Here is a 13983-nt window from a genome sequence, read left to right on the forward strand (position 1 = left end):
CTCGAATATTAAGAAGGCTGCCATGTGCTTTTTAAGTGGCTGTATATAGTTTTAGTAATATAATCAACAGATTTTGGAAATTTAATGATATTAATAAAGAAAACACCACCAAAAAGGATGGTTCCCAGCTGAAGATGCTGTCTCTCTTCACTCTTTTGTCTCTGTGCATCTTCCTGTCCTTCGTCAATGGCTTAGGACTAAAGATTCTTGCATGTGGGCGTTTAAAAAAAAAGCCTTCAGACTTTCAAACACTTCTTCAACAAACTCAAGTCAAGCTGTTTAGTTTCTGAGATGCAACTGATAGTTCAACTACACTCCACAGAAACCACCTGCCACCTTTTTTCTTAATCTTATCTCATCACATGGAAGAGATCTTCAAGTTACAAGAAAGTCGAGGTTTTTCATTTTCCTGCTGATTCTTCTATTACAAAACAAGGGTTGCTGGAAAAGATCTCACAGACAAAGTTGTCATTCTTCAAGATCTTTGCCTAATTAAATTACTGTTCTGTTTTAGATCTTAGTTAGCTAAAAGAACGGTTGTAATATAATGGGTTCTTTGCCTCCTGTAATGGAGAATCAACATAGCTTTCTAGGTAACTCCATCGAGGTACAAGAGAGTCTCAGATGCGTTGGTGCTGAGAATCATCCAAGAAAGGGAAGACCTTTGGAGAAGCAAGTTAGTTTCCAACATGGAACCGAAGGAAGAGCAATGGAGAGGCAGAGAAGCTTGCGTGGTTTCGTAGAGAAGCAGAAAAGCTTTCGTGTAGTAATAGAGAGACAATTAAGTTTCATGAACGGTGAGAGGAAGATGAAGAAGAACGAGTCACCTGGTAAAAGAGGAGACTCTCCTCTCCACATTGCAGCTCGAACAGGGAACTTAGGAAAGGTGTTGGAATCGATTCGAAGTTGTAACGGTGCTGAAGAGCTGAAGGAGTTGCTGTCAAAGCAGAATCTAGAAGGAGAGACTCCTCTTTACACTGCAGCAGACAATGGACATTCATTAATTGTTGAAGAGATGTTGAAGCATATGAATCTTGAAACCGCATCACTTGCAGCGAGGAATGGGTTTGATCCTTTCCATGTCGCAGCAAAACAAGGCCATCTCGGTAAAAGAAACTTTTATTGTCTACTGTGCACTTGCAGTTAGTTTATGGGGTTAAAACCTTAGTGATCACGGATCTTGAATTTGCGTTATGTTTTTGTAGAGACATTGAAGAAACTCTTGGAGACATTTCCGAACTTAGCCATGACAACTGATCTGTTGTGTACAACCGCGTTGCACACGGCTGCTACACAAGGACACATTGATGTGGTGAATCTTCTTTTGAAGACGGATTCTCATTTAGCTAAGATAGCTAAGAACAACGGTAAAACGGCACTTCATTCTGCTGCGCGGATGGGGCATGTTGAGGTTGTCAAGTCTTTGATAGGTAACGATGCAAGCATCGGATTTAGAACTGACAAAAAGGGACAAACGGCACTTCACATGGCTGTTAAAGGTAAACAAGAAGGGATTGTTCTTGAGTTGGTGAGGCCTGATCCTAAGGTTTTGAGCGTTGAGGATAATAAAGGAAACACTCCATTGCATATTGCTACAAAGAAAGGCCGTACTAAGGTATCATCATTGTTGAGTTTCTTCAATCTACATGAGTTCTTCTTACCATAATTCTAAATTTTGATTTTGGCAGCTCCAAGCGGCAAATATTTTATTAAAATCTGATTTATACGATTCTAATCGATTAAAATGTTTTTAATCGGTTTAAATTGATCTAAAAATTAATCTTAATTTTTAACATTAAAGAATAGTGTAAGTACAAATTTACAAATTTGTCTAATTTTGTTTTGTATATCTAGTTTTTCTAATTCATCAAAACAATTTTATAATTAATTTATCTTAGTTACAGCATGGACATTTCTTGAAAATTATTTCTTACCAATTGCTTTCTTTGTATTTGCTTGTAGATAGTGCGATGTTTGGTATCATTTGATGGAATCAACCTCAATGCTCTGAACAAGGCTGGAGATACTGCACTTGATATAGCTGAAAAGATTGGAAACGCAGAGCTTGTGTTGGTTTTGAAGGAAGCAGGAGCTGCCACAGCTAAAGATCTTGGGAAGCCTCAGAATCCAGCTAAACAGCTTAAGCAAACGGTGAGCGACATTAGACACGAGGTACAATCTCAGCTCCAACAGTCTCGCCAAACAGGTGCTAGAGTTCAGAGGATAGCAAAGAGACTGAAGAAGCTTCACATAAACGGTCTGAACAACGCTATAAACTCAGCAACAGTTGTAGCTGTCCTAATAGCAACGGTTGCGTTTGCGGCAATCTTCACCATACCTGGACAGTATGAAGAGGACAGAACAAAGGGTACGTTGGTGTTAGGAGAAGCTAGGATAGCCAACGAAGCTCCGTTCTTGGTCTTCTTTATATTTGACAGCTTGGCGCTGTTTATATCTTTGGCGGTCGTTGTGGTGCAGACATCGGTTGTGGTGATTGAACAGAAGGCGAAGAAGAAGCTTGTGTTTGTGATCAACAAGCTCATGTGGTTGGCTTGTTTGTTCATATCCATTGCCTTTGTTTCTCTTTCGTTTATTGTTGTTGGTAAGGAGGATATGTGGCTGGCGATTTGTGCAACGGTTATTGGTGGGACGATCATGCTAACCACTATAGGTGCAATGTGTTACTGTGTGGTCATGCATAGGATTGAGGAATGTAAGCTGAAACAAATGAGGAAAGAGAGAAGCAAGTCAAGGTCTTTCTCACTCTCTCATATGCCTTCAGAGTCAGAGATTCTCAACGGTGAACTCAACAAGAGAATGTATGCACTCTGATGAGACTAACTCAAGTCTCAAAGCAAATCTACAGTTTGTGACACAAAATGTATTTTCTAAAGAATCAAAGAATGAATAAAAAAAAGTGATTACTTCACCTGATGCATTTATTTTTGTGATGGTCCATCTGCTCTAAAGATCTAGTTTAAAACTGTTAGTGTCACAAGAGCCCTCTCATCAGTGGCTTTTACCCCGGCTAACCGAGTCTTCAGTTCTTGGTCTAGTGCTTCCATGACGGCTTTTATCTGTTGGATGACGACGTGAACCGCCTAGGTGCTTTGTTAGGTTTTTAGGTCTGGATTCAAGGAGGCATACTCTGGCTGAGTAGCAGTGACGGACTTTGACCGAGTGGCTTGTCATTGTAGTTGAGCAGCTTCCTCTAATGTTCACCATCAGGATTGCTTCTTTATCTCGAGTGTCTTCACACCACCAACTCTGTGGGATGCCATCAACACACTCTTCCATTGTTTGAAAATCTTCATGATGAACCTTCACATCCACGGTTCCTTCCGGGCTTATTATCCCAGCTGCTGGCGTGACCTACAAGAAAACAAATTATTTGAATACTGCATGATGTTTCTTGGGAGGACAGACAATACTCCTTCCGTTTATTGAAAAATGTTGTTTTAGAGTTTTTTTTTTGTTTCAAAAAATGTAGTTTTGTGTTTTCAATGCAGAATTTTAAATAAATGTTCATTTTCAACCTCATTGTATTTGTGTATTAATAAGAGAAAAAAAATTAGGATGTTATCAGAGGATAAAATAGAGTTTTTAAGTGGTTTATTAATATGTGCAAAAAACTTTAAAATAACATTTTTTATGAAATAGAGGAAGTGTGATACCTCAAGCCAACGAGGTAGACCAAAGGAGCCTCGTGGAGTATAATCAGACTCTTCACCATCATCCTTGACAAAAGTAGTACCACCACAGATAATACTAAACATGGCTTTGTTAGTGGTTGAAGTGTTTGTGATTGTTAGTATAACTGTGTCCTGACTCTGAAGAACAATGCTGTTAGTGCTCACACTTGTTTCCGGAACAAACTTTAGATCCTCGAATATGGATTTTATTTTCTCATTGGTTCGTATTATATTCCCAAGCTCCTGTCTCCTCACAGATTTATCAACGTGAGCTATGGTTGCATGAAACTTGCAGCGTACAGGCTTGTGATCGCTCTCAGTAACATCCATGCAAGCTTCATACATTATAACCGATGAAACTACAGGGCATTGCAAATTGCTCTCAGAGAAAGGGCTTGCTTGAGTGTCTCTGTATATAACTCTGTCACACCATGCAGGGATTCGCTTCTTCTCTCCTGAATCATACCCTGGAGAGAGTACAGAACACAAAGTCTATATATATATAACTCTTGTCACACCATGCATAACAAAACTGTCTCAAAATTCATTCTTACCTCCTAGGCCTGGACGGTTCTTTTCAAATTTGTAAGTGGGAGGGAAAGTGATTAATGCCTCACGCATTCCTTGGAAGACTTTACCAGCCTTCATCTCTTGTCTAAGTTGGTCCCTTTCTCTGAGCCAGTCAAAGGAACGCTGTGAAATGAAGTCTCTCGCTTCATCATAGGTTATACCATAAAGCCTATAGTTAAAATCGCCGAAGAATGCGATCAGGTCTGCTGCTGCTAAATCAGACTTGACTTCTTCAGTGCCAGTGGTTGGATTCTGATGAAGAGAGAAATATATTCAGTACAAAAAAAAAGTAAGGAACGAATAATTTAAACTCGTGAACATACAGTGGTGGTCTTTAGTGTATAAGCTGTTGTTGAGACACCAGCTGCAAGAGAGAGGGCCCATGGCAAACCAGAAGAATAAAGCAGCCAAAATAAATATGTTGAAAAGCCAAGTGAGCAAGACAAGAACAGGAACAGCACCATACCAGCTGCTGTGTTACTTAGGTTGTGTCCTTTGGAAAACACCATTAGTCTAAAAATGTGATTGAAATCAGCGTTTCTGCGGTTAACTGCCTCCAAATGTGCAGCCAAATGGCAGTTCACAAAGCACATTATTCTGTCATAAACTCTGATTCTCAGTCCCACACCACCCTAAAAATTCCAAATGCATTTGTATTTTCAGTCAAATAAGATATCAATAGATAATGAAAATGCCAAACGCATAAGTGCATATAGGCTCCATAATCAGAATTTAAGAAGTAAAAAAAAGGAAAAATGATTGCTGACTACATGAAGTATCGACCATCACATGGCTAACCATGCAAAGTATACTAATGTATACCTAGCTACACGAAGTATATGTTATGCATGATAACATCCCTCAACTTAATGATTTTATGTAATTAACATCACAAGTTTAATTTCATTCATCCAAAAAGTGATGTAGATATCAGAGACCGTTAAATACCTCGTTTCATCAATTAAAATATGACCAACCCGACTGTAATTTAACTGAAATTATATTTTAACCCACATTTTAAGAGGGTAACAATTTTTTATAAATATCTAATGTACAAAATCAATATATTTTAACGTTTTTTGATATGTAGTGTTTTAACATTTCTATTTTGGTGTATTAGAATACTACTATATAATTATATTTTTTATATTTATATTAAATATGTAAGTTATATAAGATATTATGTAATTTTGTTTTTTAAAATTATTTTAATATGTTTTCTTATGAACTTTTCATAAAATTTATGTAATTCGTTTGATGAATTGTGTGATATATACTTATTTTTAAAATTTTAATTAGAAAATATATTTGACGTTAATTTATTGACTCTAACATTTTGTTTGCTCGAAACTTATTTGATGTCAATTTAAATCAAACATAATCTCACATATATAATTATTATATATGTACTTTTAATAATAAAATAATCTAAGAATAAGTATATAATATGAAATTTTTAATAAGTTTAAATGAATGCAATTTAATATAAACAAAATAATGCATTAATTTAATTATGGATGAATTTAATTAATTGTATATCAAACAAATAAGATGTTGGAGTAAGTAAATTGATATCAAACAACTTTTATAATAAAAATTGATCAAATAAATATATATCACACAACTATTCAAAAGAATTACACATATTTAATTAAAAATTAATAACAAAACAGATTAAATAATAAAAATAAAAATTAAATAATATCTTGTATAACTTTTGTATCTAATATAAATAAACTAATACAACTATATAGTTTTCAAATACACTAAAATAAAAATTTCAAAACACTACTTATCAAAATTTTATAAAACATATTGAGTTAATAAATTATATTTTGTTAAAAATATTCTCACGCTTTTAAAAAGCGGATCAAAACCTAATTTTTGTTTAATTACCGTTAGGTACACCATATTTTAATTGAGAAAATGGGAGACTTAAACGGTCTTTGACATCCATATCACTTTTTGGATTAATGAAATTAAAGTCGTGATGTTAACCACATAACATCATTAAGTTGAGGGATGTTGTTATGCATAACATATACTTCGTGTAGTCTAGTATACATTAATTTAGTTTGCATGGTTAGCCATGTGATGGTCAATACTTCATGTAGTCAGCAATCATTTTTCCTAAAAAAAATGACGTTGAGATAGTAGATAAGAGTAAGACATACCTTGTTGCCAATGGCACGGCCAAATCCACATGGGACTGCCGCAACATCAAGATCTCCAACATGTGTTCTAATCTCCTTCCTCGCCCTAAGCAGAGAATTAAAGCACATAATTAGTTAAACATGGGAAGAAAACAAGTGACACATACATTAAGTTGATTAATCATACAAGCTAAGCAAGAGAATGCAATAACTGAAATTTTCACTTACCAAAGAGATATCAAAAGCCCTGCCAACTGCCTTGAACCCATACGTTCAAAAGTGTTCTTCTCATCAAGTGCTTTTCCAATTGCATCAATCCACCATTGCCCCACAACACTTCCTTCAAGTCCAACCTACAACAACACTCATTTAAATTTTGACCTTTATCATTTAAAAATAAGCAACATAGAAAATACTAAAATGAGTTTTACCGTTTCCTTAGCAGCTGACATGGCAAGGAAACCTGCCCCCATATCCACTTCTTGCAACCCAATAACGACAATGCCAACATCTGAAGCGACAGAGCCTAGCCACGACATAAGCGCACCGTGTGTAGCCCTTCCTTGACCAACGTTCCATGTACCAATCAAAATCCTAACATTATCTTGTCTAGCATACAAAGCCTCCTTCTGAGACAGCTCCGTTCGGATTATATTATCCAAGGGTCCCGGAGACGTCACGTACCATCCACGCACTCCACCATGAGTCGCCAAGCTAAAAATAAAACCACCACCCGCCGCTAGCTTTATCACAGGCTCATTGTGCGAGACCCAGCTCGCCATTAACTTCCCATCAAAGTCCAAAACCTGGATGTATCCACTCGCGTAACCAACGTAGATTCTATCTCCGAACGTGCAGAAGCACAGAACAGGCTTGTGGTGGTGATTCACATCCTTCAAACGGCTTCCATTACCATCCCACTGGACGATCTGACCGCTCATGTTACCAGTCCAAATAGTTCCATCCACAGCTAAGACGATAGCTTCTGTTTTCCTTGTATCTTCCGCAAACCCTCCTGCGCTTCTGGTGGCGACTCGGCGAACAGCTCCAGCAGCTCCCATTATGGCGTTACGCGATCGCTGTAGGAAGCCCTGTGGTTTCTCCTTTTTGGAAGCGGAGAAGAACTTCAGCTTGGTCTCGTCGTCGCCATGTTGGTCTTGCGTAGGTGGCGTGTCGACACGACACTCTACTTGCCCGTCGACGTTTAGAACTTTCAAGAGATCTTTACTCCGAGCATCCCTGCACAGATCAAGAATCTGTTAGACCATAAGCTAATAGTTTACTCTATTTTTTTTAAATAGATCAACTCCATAATAGAGTTGAGTTAATCTATTTTACAGGAAAAAATAAAAAGATAAAAAAAAAAACAAAAAAAAACTATTATTATATTGATAGAGTTAACTCTTTTTTCATGATCGAAAAATAAAATATTATTCAAGCATATTTATTCTGAACTCTATTTTATATTGAAAAATAGAATAAATTGGAGATGCTCAAGTGACTAAAAAGTAACATAACATATACTAGTGTGTCAAAACCATACCATATTGAGAATGAGAGTGACTGCACGGCCCACACTTTAGCTCTTACTGAATCGGTTAACAAGAACTTGACCTCTGAGGAAGATATGCTGCATGTGCCATTGACAGTAACTTGAGTCCTGAGATCAATGGCAGATCTTTCCACTAATAACGCAGCCATGTGTTTCTCCGCAGGTTTAATAAGAAGAGATTTCTCTAAGGAGTCCCAAGGCCATATTTTGATCACACCTCCTTCGGAACATGACCACATATCGCCTAAATCATAAACAAAAGCATGTTGAACAAGAGCCCAACCAGACTAACCGAACTAATGAATTAGAGCTGGGATTTTGAACGAATGGAGCCTGCCAAACCAAACCAAAATTTTTGGTTGGGAGTTCGGTTTGATTCGGTAGATTTTTTAAAAAAGTTTGGTTTTCGCTTCGAGGGTTATTTCGGTTTTCTTAAAAAAAATTATAACCAAATTATACCAAAACCCCTACCCAACTAATCAAATTTCAAACCGAAATAATCAAACTAACTAAATTTAATCAAAATTAACCAAACTTAACAGAAAATTTTAACAAATTAAACCAAAAGATAATGAAATCAAAAATTTTGGTAGGATTTTTAAAAACTAAACTCACCGAGTACCAAACCGAACTTTATTCTGGATTAATTCTGTAAGATTTATGTAGTACTGAACTAACCAAAAACAAAACTACCCGAACCGAACTACCCCAACTAGCATGCCTATATATGATCAACCATAGACTGAATCAGAGTAAACTAACCATAAGAGCTAATGACAATAGAATTCACAGGACCACGATGAGCTAGCCACGAGATTCGTTCCTTGAAAGGCTCTGAATCATCAGAAGCCTCACAAGGCTGCTCCTGATCCATCTTCCAAGCCCTGATCTTACCATCCTTGTGGCCGCTCCACAAAAGCTTGTTGCTTTGGTCAGCCACCAAACACAATGTAGGCGCAGTAGCAACAGACTCATGAAACGGCGCCGTATCCTCATCCCCTCGCTGTACCTGACCGCCAATGCCACACCCTGCGTCGTAAACCTCTTCCATGTTCCACACCCTCACGCCGTTCTCTTGACCGGCCCAGAGCTGCGTCTCCGTACAAGCAATGTTCCTCAAGAACTTCCCCGTCTGCGTCTCCCCAGGGGCGGTCCTGGAAAAAGTGGGGCTCTAAACAAATGAAAAAATGGGGGCCCTTCTAACATAACTGAAATTTTAAAATTCGTGAGCAAGAATTTTTTTTTTAAGCAAAACAGAAAAAAAAAACTAATTCTCAAACAAAAAGCTAAGAAAACTGTAAATGTGGGAAGAGAAAAGATTTATTTTATGTAAGTCCCACTAAATTCTGTTGTTCGATTTTATTATTAATACATATAAATATTTTTTTAATGTTTCAAAAAAAACAAAATATTTTTTTTTAAAATAGGGGCCTTTTAATAATGGGGGCCCCAGGCCCATGTTTCAAATGGCTCTCCTCAGGGACGCCCCTGCGTCTCCCTCAACGGATGCGGCCGCAGCTCGAGACACGGCGGCCGTCCGGGATGCACCGCCGCGCGCACCGGAACTTTGAAGATCCCGGCGCCGCCTCCGGCTCCGATGAACTCCGGGAGCGGCTCGACGGCGTCCTCCCCGACGCCGGCGTTAGGAGGAGGCGCTACGACGGCGTAATCCTCGCCTCCGTCGGAGACGGTTTCGCCGCTGGCATTGGCGATGGCGATGGCTCCTCCGGTGGAGAATTCCTCGTCGGAGGAATCGAAGTAAACGGCGTCGTTTCCGAGGGTGGTGGATCGTGGGACCTCGTCGAGGCTGTGCTTGCGGATCTGGTGGTGCGGCTTCTGGTCGAACTGGTCGAGCTGGACGCTATAGGAATGCATCTTGCGACGCGGAGGAAAGGGGACGAGCGAGGCCAACGCCTCCTCGTCTTCTTCTTCGATGACCGGATCATCCATGGATGATGAGATGATGATGATCGCAGAAAGTTGACGATTGAGGGAGAGAAAATCAGAGTGAGAGAAGTCAGGAGAAAGAGAGAATGAGAGGAGAGCACGTCGAAAGATGAGGAGAGAGAATCATGCGACAACGACAAGTGTACGGAAGCTAATGTCTTTGTTATTGTCCGAAGAATGTTTTTGTGATTCTCCAATGAAGAAGTAGTCAGAGAGACAAGTATATATATATTTATAATTACTTTATTCTCCCAGTCCTTATCACCGTGATAATATCACCTTCGCTCTTTTACTTTTGTGAAATTATGATTAAACCCCTTAGTTTTCATGATTTAACCTTTTCTTATTTTATCTACACTGAGAATCTGAGATAGTGCAATGCATGGCAATGGCAACCTTTTTATGATCACAATTATAATATGTTTCTGCTTGTCTATTATCATGATTTTGACTTTTGCTGTTCTTATTGGGATTTAGCATTATTCCATGACTATTTTTATATTGTTTTGGGAATCAAGAAAAAAAGAAACTGAATTAAAAAGAACAAAGAAACTGAAATTTTTTTATTAGTATCAATTGATTTTCAGTTGATATATATATGATAAAAATGATATAAAAAGCACCCAAATGAATTTTGAGTCTTAAAAATTGTGGCAAGAAGAGCCTTATTTCAATAGGGCTTGTGTTACAAGCAAAAGAGAGGGCTTACATTACAAGTAGAAGAGCAATATCAAAGAGCACGAAGACCAAATGATCAAGACTCCATAAGCCTATCCATTATGAGCTTCAAGACCGCTGGAGCATCAACCGTCACTGCAACTTTTACCGATGGTTTGTCTGACCACTCGGTCTCCTCCTCAAACCTGGTTCACATCAAAAACACACACACATGACAACAATTTTGTTGACCCCATAACTCCAAATTTTTATGTTCTAATCTTCTTACAACAATTGGTTAGCTTTCATGAATCTTTTACCTCTTCTGATTGTTGTACAGTAAAGTGAGTCCTCTAGTGATACCGTCTGTTTGAACTCTAACAACTCCTTCAGTATAAGTAAACAGGGAAGGAAGAAAAGCCGCAATGATCGTTGTAGGATCATGAAGATAAACACCTATCAGATAACAAAAAACAGGTTAATATCAAAAATACAGAGCAAAAACTTTGTTCTTTTTTGGGGTCTAAAGAACAAATGATTAATCAAATCGTACCTTTGATCTCATAAGCGTCAAGATGATAAGAATAGTACAAGTCAAGGATTTTGCAGAGGTATTGACCTAGTTTCCCGTTTGATGATGCCAGTTTGTCCCTGTCATCAGCTATATCAACGAGAAGAAGTTATGATTACAAGATGTGTGGGTATTGTTAAACATTACTAAGTAAAATATGTTTCACTAAACTAGGTTCTTGAGTAATAAAACTAACGGTTAGGGTCATCATATGATTATGTTAACAACGTTTGTATACACATAGAAAACATCAAAGGAGCTTTTCAAGTTAACCTGTCATAACAACTTGATGAGTTACGTTGATCCCCACAGCAATTATATCAGCCCCACATGTGAACACAATATCTGCAGCTTCTGGATCTCCAAAAATCTACCATAATCCAACAAGTTGTATAAGAACATTTATTATTTACACTTAATAAGTGTATAAGCTAATGTGAATGAAGATCACATATTCATATTACTTTAATGAGTGAAAGAACTTACATTAGCTTCAGATGCTGGATTTACATTTCCATTTACCGCGAATGATCCACCAAGAAGAACAATTTGTCCGACATTTTTTGAGAACTCAGGGTCAAGCTGAACAGCCTGCATGTCAAGGTAATAACACAGTGAGATAGAGATAGAGATAAGACTCAAAAAATGAGCATGAGAAAGTCTATAACCAGTGCTATGTTTGTGAGAGGTCCTAAAGCAACAACAGTGATTTCACCAGGGTAAAGCTTAGCTTGTTCAACTAAGAACTCAGGTGCAGATTTCTCAATTGGCTTTCCTTCAGGTGGTGGGAAGTTTTGGTTGCCAAGCCCATCTTTCCCATGAACGAAGTCAGCAACTCGAAGTTTTGTGCCGTTCTAAAGACAACAACAAGTTATCAAAGTGTTAAGGCACAGAGATATGATTAAGTGTTAAGCTCAAATCAAAAAGAGAAAGTGATTAAAACAAATATTAATAACTCAAACACATTGAAGCATCCATCTTTGTCACAATAAACATATAAAGGACACAGAGTAGAGACATTACCAGGATAGTTTTATGTGTTCCTTCAGCCACAGGAATGTCCGTCCGACCAGCAACTTCTAACTAGTTGTAGATCCACACGAAGTAAAAGATGCTTTATGTAATTCGATTAAATAAGAAGAAAGTGTAGAGATTATTAGGATACCAAATGCAAGGCGTTACGAGTGGCGAGAGCGGTGTAAACGTTCCCATAGATAGTAGTGAGGCCAATGACATCAACTTCAGGTGATTTCAAAGCCACGAATATCGCCATTGCATCATCTACACATAATCATCAAAAACCAGTGAGAAGAAAAGAAACACATGCAAGCTCTCTTCATTAAAGCAGTTAGTAAAGTCAAAACATATATAGAACTCATGGATCTATCTATCTCAGATCTTCAAAACTTCTCCAAAAAAAAAAAGGAAAAACTTAGATTTTGAATCAGTGAACTCAAAAATCTCGAGAAGATCCAAAAGACAGAGACTTTATGCATGAATCGAATCGAGTAAATAAGTGAGAAAAAGATATACCGATTCCAGGATCAGTATCGATGATAATCTTCTTGCGATCTCCCGTGGCCATCGTACTTAAGAGGGACCCCAGATGCAGAGAAAGGTAGAATCTTTACTTTCTTATTCCTCCTGGTTCGTACAAGCAAAAGAGAGAGAGAGAGAGTCTTTTTGAATAGTCTTTTTGATTTGTACGCAAAAAGAAGAAGAATGAAGCAAAAAGGTTGTTTCTTTTTCCAGTAAATGCAATCGTGGCTTTGTTGTCACTTTTTTGGATGCTTCTTCTCAGCTTCTATTGAAAAGATCGAATTTTATTCAGTCAAGTTTATCATTTTTGTTCCAGTTTAGTTTTTTTTTTCATATTTCTTCTTCCTATCTACTCCAGTTTCAGACAAGATCCCGACTACAGATGGTTCTGTCTGAAAGGTTTTTCCGAAAGAAACAAAGCATTCCGGTTCGGTCTAAATTTTACCAGTTACAGAAATCGAATTTTATTCGGTCACGTTTATCATTTTTGTTCCAGTTTAGTTTTTTCATATTTTTCTTCCTATCTACTCCAGTTTCAGACAAAGATCCCGACTACATATGGTTCTGTTTGAAAGGTTTTTCCAAAAGAAACAAAGCATTCCGGTTCGGTCTAAATTTTACCACCCAGGTTTAATTGGCATTTCGGTTCAATCTAACTTTTACCACCCAGGTTTAATTGACATTTCGGTTAGGGATAAGTAGGCTCTCTGTTTGTTTTACATTTTGTAAAAACCGAGGTTTAATTGACATTGATGCTCTCCATACTCAGCACTTGCAAAATTGCACCACCATTTCCAAAGGTTCCTCAATTTTGAGAGAAAACATAAAGAAAAATGAAAAAAAAAACATGTTTGAAATGTACATTATTTTAAGCAAAAAATGAGTTTACAAATAATATTTTCTCAAATTTGAGGGAACATTATTCACAAATTCAATTTAGTGTTAGATTTTTTCTGTTTATAAATGTGCCCTTTCATTTTATATGTTTTTTGTGTGTCTAAAAGATCCAATATTTGTGTTTTATACTTTTATGCTTTAACAAAATTATTAATATTTTCATAATACAATTATAAGTTTAGATAAATAATTTTCTATTTTTATGAAACTAAATTTATGTATATAATAAAGATAAAGTTAGAATAAAAAGATTTTGGATAAAAATATGTTAAAAATCTGCAAATGAGTTCTCATACCTTTTATCAGAAGATATTTTATCTTTTATCTTACTTTTTCATCACATATTTTCTATCTTATGTGATATTCTCAAACTTCAAACATAAACTCAAACGCAATGACAAGCTC

The 13983-nt window shown here is 37.2% G+C and overlaps 3 protein-coding genes across 5 annotated transcripts; 1 reads left to right on the forward strand and 2 right to left on the reverse strand.

Moving 5' to 3' along the window:
- Window positions 1–98: 98 nt before the first annotated feature.
- Window positions 99–2934, forward strand: LOC125577202 (ankyrin repeat-containing protein At5g02620-like). Its single transcript, XM_048738329.1, has 3 exons — window positions 99–1106; window positions 1206–1615; window positions 1963–2934. The coding sequence occupies exons 1-3, from the start codon at window positions 548–550 to the stop codon at window positions 2830–2832; spliced, it is 1839 nt and encodes a 612-aa protein (XP_048594286.1). The 5' UTR covers window positions 99–547; the 3' UTR covers window positions 2833–2934.
- LOC125577201 (type I inositol polyphosphate 5-phosphatase 13) lies at window positions 2507–10078 on the reverse strand. 3 transcript variants are annotated; one of them, XM_048738328.1, is made up of 11 exons: window positions 9467–10074; window positions 8730–9110; window positions 7959–8211; window positions 6847–7654; window positions 6644–6768; window positions 6437–6521; window positions 4729–4894; window positions 4586–4626; window positions 4247–4514; window positions 3675–4159; window positions 2802–3372 (listed from the first exon to the last, which is right to left on the reverse strand). In XM_048738328.1, exons 1-11 carry the CDS (start codon window positions 9915–9917, stop codon window positions 3010–3012), a joined length of 3426 nt encoding a protein of 1141 aa, XP_048594285.1. In that variant the 5' UTR covers window positions 9918–10074; the 3' UTR covers window positions 2802–3009. The 3 variants fall into 3 exon arrangements, 2 of the variants coding, with proteins under 2 accessions (XP_048594285.1, XP_048594284.1); XR_007315563.1 differs by lacking the exon at window positions 9467–10074 and adding an exon at window positions 2507–2718 and having other exon boundaries at window positions 2931–3372; window positions 4586–4894; window positions 8730–9105; XM_048738327.1 differs by having other exon boundaries at window positions 4586–4894; window positions 9467–10078.
- Window positions 10079–10456: 378 nt separating this feature from the next.
- LOC125577204 (probable uridine nucleosidase 2) lies at window positions 10457–12948 on the reverse strand. The gene is made up of 9 exons (XM_048738331.1): window positions 12676–12948; window positions 12308–12423; window positions 12166–12225; window positions 11811–11996; window positions 11629–11733; window positions 11416–11512; window positions 11125–11232; window positions 10892–11027; window positions 10457–10777 (listed from the first exon to the last, which is right to left on the reverse strand). The coding sequence occupies exons 1-9, from the start codon at window positions 12725–12727 to the stop codon at window positions 10669–10671; spliced, it is 969 nt and encodes a 322-aa protein (XP_048594288.1). The 5' UTR covers window positions 12728–12948; the 3' UTR covers window positions 10457–10668.
- Between the last annotated feature and the right edge of the window lie 1035 nt (window positions 12949–13983).

This window comes from Brassica napus, chromosome A8 (genome assembly GCF_020379485.1).
Source record: "Brassica napus cultivar Da-Ae chromosome A8, Da-Ae, whole genome shotgun sequence".
Lineage (NCBI taxonomy): Eukaryota > Viridiplantae > Streptophyta > Magnoliopsida > Brassicales > Brassicaceae > Brassica > Brassica napus.

Coding starts and splice junctions, on each gene's coding strand:
- LOC125577202 (XM_048738329.1), top strand. CDS start 548: ATGGGTTCTTTGCCTCCTGTAATGGAGAATCAACATAGCTTTCTAGGT. Junction 1,107..1,205: donor AGCAAAACAAGGCCATCTCG/GTAAAAGAAACT, acceptor ATGTTTTTGTAG/AGACATTGAAGAAACTCTTG. Junction 1,616..1,962: donor CAAAGAAAGGCCGTACTAAG/GTATCATCATTG, acceptor ATTTGCTTGTAG/ATAGTGCGATGTTTGGTATC.
- LOC125577201 (XM_048738327.1), bottom strand. CDS start 9,917: ATGGATGATCCGGTCATCGAAGAAGAAGACGAGGAGGCGTTGGCCTCG. Junction 8,212..8,729: donor TATTGTCATTAGCTCTTATG/GTTAGTTTACTC, acceptor TTTATGATTTAG/GCGATATGTGGTCATGTTCC. Junction 4,895..6,436: donor GCCGTGCCATTGGCAACAAG/GTATGTCTTACT, acceptor TGGAATTTTTAG/GGTGGTGTGGGACTGAGAAT.
- LOC125577204 (XM_048738331.1), bottom strand. CDS start 12,727: ATGGCCACGGGAGATCGCAAGAAGATTATCATCGATACTGATCCTGGA. Junction 12,226..12,307: donor CTCGTAACGCCTTGCATTTG/GTATCCTAATAA, acceptor ATCTACAACTAG/TTAGAAGTTGCTGGTCGGAC. Junction 11,997..12,165: donor GAACACATAAAACTATCCTG/GTAATGTCTCTA, acceptor TGTTGTCTTTAG/AACGGCACAAAACTTCGAGT.